This window comes from Sapajus apella, unplaced genomic scaffold (assembly GCF_009761245.1).
Source record: "Sapajus apella isolate SASKATOON/1434 unplaced genomic scaffold, GSC_monkey_1.0 scaffold88, whole genome shotgun sequence".
NCBI lineage: Eukaryota > Metazoa > Chordata > Mammalia > Primates > Cebidae > Sapajus > Sapajus apella.
Genome location: NW_022437028.1, coordinates 6,696,746 through 6,704,799, shown reverse-complemented (window position 1 = coordinate 6,704,799; position 8,054 = coordinate 6,696,746). Strand labels below are relative to the sequence as shown.

Genomic DNA, 8,054 nt, shown 5'->3' with positions numbered 1-8,054 from the left:
CCCAAAAAAAAAAAAAAAAAAAAAAAAAAGAAGACACAATTCCAGGAGAAGAGGGGCCCAAATCCACACAGAGCTCCCAAGCGTGAGTTTTTAGGAGTGGGCCTGACATTGTTGATCTTGCAGAGGTCCAGCGAACCAAGGCGGGATCTTTGACGGCTCCTTGGCGGTTGGGGTGGTTGTACTGAAGCAGGTACTCTCACTTCATCCGGCCCTTGTGGCCAGCCGCTCGACTTGCGTCTGTCGGGTTTCTGGAGATATGTGGTATTCGGCCGAGTCAAGGGTTGGGGCAGAGTAGCCAGGTGCGCCGGAGGGCACAACTGCGCCTGCATGATTCTCACACAAAATTATTTTTAAATGTTACATTTACCTTCAGGCTAAGTGTATGGGGGATATATGAAATGTAAATGAATTTCATGTTTAGACTTGGGTCCCATTCCCAAGATACCTCATTCCAAAATCTGAAAACATCCGAAATCTGAAACACTTCCGGTACCAAGCATTTTGGAGAAGGGATTCACAGCCTATACTGCATTTTCAGAGGTTTTTCAGCCACAGGGAATCCTTTGAGTCCTCTGGTATTACTCTCTTCCGCAAACATCCAGTTCAGTGTACTACAGTTCATCAAGATCACAATTAACGATCAGATCCTATGCTTTTTTTTTTTTTTGAAATGAAATCTTGCTCTGTCACCCAGGCTAGAGTGCAATGTTGTGATCTTGGCTCATTGCAACCTCTGCCTCCCAGGCTGAAGCAATTCTCCTGCCTCAGCCTCCGGAGTAGCTGGGATTACAGGCCTGCACAACCATGCCTGGCTAAATTTTTTTGTACTTTTATTAGAGACTGGGTTTTACCATGTTGGCCAGGCTGGTCTCAAACTCCTGTCCTCAAGTGATCCACCTGCCTCGGCCTCCCAAAGTGCTGGGATTACAGGCATGAGCCATTGCGTCTGGCTTCCCCATTTGAACTTTTGAAGCTAGTCATGCTGTGTGGTATGAGCTTAAGGGGAAGAAGAGATGCCCAAATTAAGGAAACTCAGTCTTCTAGCTGCTTTTGCCAGTGCCGTGTGTGTTCTTTCTGGGTATGGCATTGAATTTTAGGCTGGGCTGTGCCTTTGGCAGTGCAGGGTCTCCTGCTTAGAGGCCCTTTGTCTGACCTGTGGTGACACAGCAGTAGCAAAGCTCAGGGTGTGTAGTGGGCGTGTGGTGGCCAGTGCATCACCTGCACATATGCAGGGAGGAGCCATTGGCCTGCCCGGGCACGCCCACCCAGTTGTGAGTTGCTGAAGCCACAGTGCCTGCGGGTGGCTGCCTGGTGTATCTGAGCTGGGCCATCAGTTGCCTTGTGGCCTCTGCCTCTGCCTTTCCAACTCTCACTTGTCCTCCTGCTCCCACATGAAGATGGGGGGAGGAGGCGTTGGGAACACGTTGTCCTCCTGCTATGCTTCTGGCTGGCAGTCAGATGGGACGGGGAAGCCGTGGTGCACACAGGTGTCAGGAGGGGGTTCCTGGGCCATGCTTGGGAGGAGCCGGGAAGCTGGCGTATGTGTAGGGGCAGAGCCCTGTGCCACACAGGTTTCAGAAATCTTTTTGCAGACGGCAGTGAGAACTTGAGACTTGAGTGAGAGGGTTGTCAGCCTGGTGTTGAAGAGCTGGGTTGGGAAGTCGCCCACCCAGGAGGTGAACATGGCAGGGGGCGGAAGCCATGTAAAAGCAGTAGGGCCTTGGTTATGGGGTGTCAGATCTTGCGTGTGCCTCTGGGCCTTTGGGTAAGGATGGGGTGTACCCGTCCGAGCAGCGGTAGATCAGGCCTGTGACCAACTCTTACTCTCAGGGAATGGCTCGGGGGACTGTCAGGCGTGAGCCGTGGCCCTGGTTTCTCACTGTGTGGTCCATGAATGGGGACTTCCTGACTTCTCGTCAGCTCTCCTCTTTGAAAGCACACTTGACCCTGAACAATTTTACATATCTGTCAATTGAATGTCATGTGGTTACAGGGCCCAGTCAGCCTGAGGAGCAGGGGTCCAGCAGCTCTGCGGAGGCGTCTGGAACGGAGGAGGAGGAGGAGGAGGTGCCCAGCTTCATCATGGGGCGATGACGTCTGCTGCAGCTGCTGCCTGGAACCCAGCTCGTGCTGAGAGCAGAAGGGAAAGGCGGCTGTTTGACTTTCTCCCCCCGAGAGGTCCCGCTGGATGGACAGCAAAGGAGACCCTCCCGAGCTGCTTGCAGTCCTGCCTGTAGCAGGGTTGGGAGGCCGAGGGGCCACCTCCCCGGCACACGAAGGCACTGCCTTGCAGACGGCATCCACTCTCCTGGTAAAAGGGGACAGAGAGCTTCACCTTGTCATATTTGAATGGCGATGAGTTTGGGGCTGGTTTCTGGAAAAAGAACATTTATTTAGTAAAGAGCAGAACACCCTTGGGTTTTGTTGGGATGTGTGGACTGTGAGTCACAGATACTCTGGAGAAGGCTAGGAGATGCCACCATTCCCACAGGGACTGAAAACTCCACAGGCCCCATTATGCGGACCTGGTCCCAGGCTCAGTGAGGAGGTGCCCTCAGCTGTGGGGCTGGCCTGTGTTGCCAGCCCAGGCCCCCACTCACCCTCGTGGGAAGTGGGGACCATGCCCAAGAAGGTCTGCTCCCACCACAGCTCCCGGTGCCCCGTGTGTTCTGGGAAGCCCCGGGTGTGCGCAGGAAGGCCTGGGCTGGGAACTCCACCAGGGACTGGGCCACAGGAAGGGCGTGTGGTGTGTGGAAAGTGCTGTGGAGGAAGAGCAGGTGGCCAGAGGATGACCAGCCGGAGAATCCAGGCTGGGCTGAGCCAGAGCAGAGGGCGGGGGAATCCCAGCCGTACTGGGGTTCTTTACCAACAGCTGCGTTTTCATCCCGAGGTGGAACGGGGTCTAAACAAATGGGCTGAGTGGCAGGACTCTGTCAAGTGGGTGGAGCTCCTCAGGACTGAAACCGCTCGGGGCTTTCCTTGGGGTCACAGCAGCTGGGCCGGCAGGGAGGGGGTGGATCTGCTGTGTCCTCAGGTGGTGCAGCCCCAGATCAGTGTCCAGGCGCTGGGCCCATGCAGAGAAGGCACCTGCAGAGAGCAGGGCAGCCCGGCACAGCGACTAGTGCCTAGAATCCCAGCTCCTCGGAAGGCCAAGGTGGGAGGACCACTTGAGTCCAGGGATTCAAGTCCAGCCTGGGCAATAGAGCGAGACCCTGTCTCGTAAAAAACGATGATGATAAACACAGAGGCCGGGGCACTGTGCTGGGAGCCAGGGTGCCTGGGGGGAGCTGAGACCAACCTTTGACCTCCATGTTTCAGGCCAACAGGGGCAACAGAGAGAGTTTCTAGGTAGGGCCTTGGCTCCAGTTTTGGATGATTTCGCTCTAAGTTTCTAAGTATATTTTGCGCCCTTTACACACTTTGATAGAATTAAGGAAATAGTGGTTTTGAATGAAGGGAAAGGAAACCCAGAAACATTTGACATTTTATTTCTGTGGTGTAGATTTCCCCGGCTCCTCGCTGAGCCCTGTGACATCTGTGATAGCTCCTGTCCCTTCATTGGTTCATGTCACAGGGATTTTCTTTCCCAGGAAGCGGACACGGAGAAGCAGCCTTAATAAATGAGCACACGCCCTGGCCGCACATTTGAAACCTGTTTTTCTCTGTCTGGGACTGGCTTTGCGTTTCAGTTTTATTTCTCCTGTCTTTGGACTGTTGGTTTCCGCCCCTCTCCCCGCCTCCACGTGGTCACAGCCCCTGCTCTGAATCTGCAGCCTGCAGCTTGTGGGCATCCTCAGTGCTGCGGAGGTTGCTGGGGCTTGGAGCCAGATGACCTGGCTTTGAGCCCTGCCTCTGGTAAGCCAGGGGACTGGGCAAGTCCCTTCCTGACTCTGCCAGCTCACTCGGCCAAGAGAGATGCTGGCTGCAGGCATGTGGGGTGGGTGGGCACATGGCGACACAAAGGATGCCAGATTGCGGTGGGTTTCGTCCCCACTGGGTGCGAAGAAGATGGTGATGTTTAGGCAGATCGTGTCCTGTAGCCATTTCTGGCCATTATTAATAGGTCATCAGGACCTTGAGACAGTCTGTCTTTAGGGCATCATTTATTTGGGAAAAGAGGAACAAATGTGTCATCATTGAGAAAGGAGTGGGTAATACTGAGAGCCCCTGCCCTCCCCAAAAAAACAGGATTAGGGGAGAATCATGAAGTAATGTCCCACATGGCTCGTGGGTGGGGGGAGTCGGGAACTGAACACAGAGATGTATGTAACAACCGTCTCAGAAAACCGCACGCACAAGAATTCTTTTGGCCAGGCACAGTGAACTCCCACCTGTAATCCCAGCACTATGGGAGGCTTAGGCAGAAGGATTGCTTTAGCCCAGGAGTTTGAGACCAGCCTGGGCAACATAGTGAGACCCCATCTCTACAAAAAAAATTTTTTTTTTTTTTTTTTTAAAGATGGGGTTTCACCGTGATGGCCAGGCTGTTCTTGAACTCCTGACCTCAGGTGATCCACCCACCTCGGCCTCCCAAAGTGCTAGGATTACAGGCGTGAACCACCACGCCCGGCCTCTACAAAAAATTTTAAAATTAGCTGAGTGTGATGGTGTGCACCTATAGTCCCAGCTACTTGGGAAGCTAAGGTGGGAGGATCCTTTGAGCCAGGAGTTGAAGGCTGCAGTGAGCCATGATCACTCCACTGCACTACAACTTGGGCAACAGAGTGAGACCCAGTCTTAAAAACAAACAGATCTGAGTTCCCGGGTGATGCCCCAGAGATTCTGCATAATTTATGATCCACTCCCAAATACACATTTAAACAGGTGCCCCAGGAGATTCTACTACAGAACCCTCCCCTTTTTTTTTTTTAAAGCTACTGGAAATCAACCGCTTAATTAGTTCATTCTGAGACAAAACCTTGCTCTGTCACCCAAGCTGGAGTGTGATGGTGCCATCATGGGTCACTGCAGCCTTCAACTCCTGGGCTGAAGCCATTCTCCCACCTCACCCTCCCTAGTAGCTGGGACTACAGACATGCACCACTATGCCTGGCTAATTTTTGTATTTTTTTGTAGAGATGGAGTTTTGCCATCTTTCCGAGGCTGGTCTCCACCTTCTGGGCTCAAAGGACCCTCCCACCTCCGCCTTCCAAAGTGCTGGGATTATAGGTGTGCACCACCGAGCCCTGCCCTGTTACCATTTTAAATTTACTTCCATTTCCAACATTTATATTTTGGTAAACAAAAACAAGACATTAAAATTGAGTTAGAGGAGTGACTTTCTAGTAACTCTTGGAGATGGAAACAGAACTCAGTCCAATTCCTTTGCATTCATCACAGAAACACTGTGTTTTCTCCTTCTCCCTCTTGGAAGTTAATTTCTGTTTACTATTTGGCATACTTGACTAAAGTGAGCCACGATTACCATATATTAACATATACTTCAGTAGCGAGAACACTCTTGGAAATTAACCTGGAGCAAGTTCCAGGAGGCCTCCCGTTTTCTTACTCCACCAAAGGTAGCAGATCCACTGGGCCCACGTGGTGGCTCATGCCCGTAACCCCAGCACTTTGGGAGGCCTAGGTGGGAGGATTGCTTTAGCCCAGGAGTTCAAGACCAGCCTGAGCAACACAGTGAGACCTCCATCTCTACAAAATAAAAATTGAAAAATGCGCCTGGTGTGGTGGCGTAGTCCTATCTACTTGTGAGGCTGAAGTGGGAGAATCACTTGAGCCTGGGAGGTCGAGGCTGCAGTGAGCTATGATCATGCCACCACACTCCAGCCTGGGTAACAGGGCAAGATCTCTCAAAAATAAAAGGTTGGGTGCAGGGGCTCATCCCTGTAATCACAGCACTTTGGGAGGCTGAGGCCAGGAGTTGGAGACCAGCCTGGCCAACCAACATGGAGAAACCCCATCTCTACTAAAAATACAGAAATTATCCACATGTGGTGCATGCCTGTAATTCCAGCTACTCAGAAGGCTGAGGTAGGAGAATCACTTGAACCCAGGAGGCAGAGGTTGCAGTGAACCCACTGCACTGCAGCCTGGGCAACAGGAGTGAAACTCCATCTCAAAAAAATATAATAAAAACATAGCAAATGTTTATTGAGCACCAACTATGTGCAAAATCCAAAGGATTCCAAGGCCCATTGCCAGGCACTGGGGATGGTGGCGGACAAGACAGTCCTAGCCTTCAAGGGGCTCCAGGTCTGAGCAGAAACAGGAGCCAGGGAGAGCAGCACAGCGTGGTGTGGGCACCTGACCCAGGCCTCCGCGAAGGCGAGGGCCGAGCTGAGCTCTTAGGTGGCTCAGGAGAGCAGGAGTGCCCAGAAAGCAAGCTGGGGTTGGGGGAGGCGCCCCTGCCATGGCAGGGGCTGGAGTGGAGAGACACAAGGGGACCTTTGAGTTTGTGAAAGCGGACAAGCTCCTGCCTTGCCATGCAGAGCAGAGGTGATGGTACCCTGAGTGCAGAAGCAGGTGGGCACAGGGAGAAGTGGGGGATGGGCCAGCGCCATGGAGGTGGGAGAATTCACACGACCTGCTGGGGAGGGAACCTTTCTGAGACAGCCGACCCAGCTGGTGTGAGGAAGGAGACTCCCTCCCTCCTGAGCTTCTAAGACCACTTCCGCTTAGCCTTCTCCATTGCATTTCAAAAGGAGAAGTAAAAGTTGAAAATTGAAGGCCCAAGGTCAGTGGAGGAGACAAACCCCCAACGCTTCATCGTACTCCTATCTATAGACTGCAGGCGTAATATGGGGAAACGCCCTCCATCGTTCTCCCTCAGTCTTGCAACCCCCCCCCCGACCACCTAAGTCCACGTACCCCTCGCTCACCTCATCGGTCACAGCCCTCTCACATGTGCTCTCTCAGATTGTGAGCCTTTAAAGGAGGCCAGGATTTTCTAGCTGGGGAGCTTGGTTATCGAGGCTTGAGCCAGCCACAGCTCCCGGCCAAATAAAACTGCTGCTTCCTTCCCAGTTCAGTGTTGGAAAGGTTTGTTCGCTGCCACTCCTGCTTCAGGTGGAGGAGGAATGTGAGGGAAGATGACAGATTCAGCTGTGGGCCTGGTGAAGTGGAGGGCCCTGGTGTGTGTGCTGGAAAGAGAGATCAAGGCTGGAGGTGATGCTGGTTGTCAGGCTGCCCTCGTCCTTGGAACTATGGGAGTGGATGAGGCCAGTCAGAGAGGAGTGAAGAGAGGGGACCCAGACAGAACAATGAGAATCACGTATCGAGGGGACAGAAAACAGGGACGAGCAAGCAGACTCACAAGATTTCCTGGTGGAAGGAAGGGTCCCCAGTGACAGACAAGGCTGACCGCTGAAACATCCTCTGGGTTTAGGAGCTTGGTTTAAGCGAGTGGATCACTTGAGGTGAGGAGTTGGAGACCAGTCTGGCCAACATGGCGAATCCCTGTTCTCTACTAAAATATATATATATAAATTAGCTGGGCGTATTGGTGGGTGCCTGTAAGGGAGAGGCTGAGGCAGGAGAATCACTTGAATTTGGGAGGTGGAAGTTGTAGTGAGCCGGGATCACACCATTGCACTCCAGCCTGGATGACAAGAAACCAAAAAAAAAAAAAAAAAAAAAAAAAAAAAAAAACAATTATAGGCCAGGTGTGGTGGCTTAGCTCACCCCAGTAATCTCAACACTACTTTCGGAGGCCGAGACTGGCAGATCACTTGAGGCCAGAAGTTTGAGACCGGTCTGGCCAAAATGGTGAAACCCCGTCTCTACTAAAAATACAAAAATTAAGACCGGGCGCGGTGGCTCAAGCCTGTAATCCCAGCACTTTGGGAGGCCGAGGCGGGTGGATCACGAGGTCAAGAGATCGAGACCATCCTGGTCAACATGGTGAAACCCCATCTCTACTAAAAATACAAAAAATTAGCTGGGCATGGTGGTGCGTGCCTGTAATCCCAGCTACTCAGGAGGCTGAGGCAGGAGAATTGCCTGAACCCAGGAGGCGGAGGTTGCGGTGAGCCGAGATTGCGCCATTGCACTCCAGCCTGGGTAACATGAGTGAAACTCCGTCTCAAAAAAAAAAAAAA

At 52.4% G+C, this 8,054-nt stretch overlaps 1 protein-coding gene and 1 long non-coding RNA gene across 2 annotated transcripts in view; one reads left to right on the top strand and one right to left on the bottom strand.

Annotated features, from left to right (window-relative positions):
• Positions 1-3,647, top strand: part of PRKRIP1 (PRKR interacting protein 1) — a 30,621-nt gene extending 26,974 nt beyond the window's left edge. The window contains exon 6 of the mRNA XM_032255063.1: positions 1,994-3,647. Within this exon, the coding sequence (XP_032110954.1) occupies positions 1,994-2,094 (101 nt within the window). The 3' untranslated portion in view covers positions 2,095-3,647. The remainder of the gene's footprint in view (positions 1-1,993) is intronic.
• The window catches only part of LOC116534586, a 17,912-nt gene that overhangs the window by 6,893 nt on the left and 2,965 nt on the right, over positions 1-8,054 (bottom strand). The gene's annotated exons all lie outside the window — the stretch shown is intronic.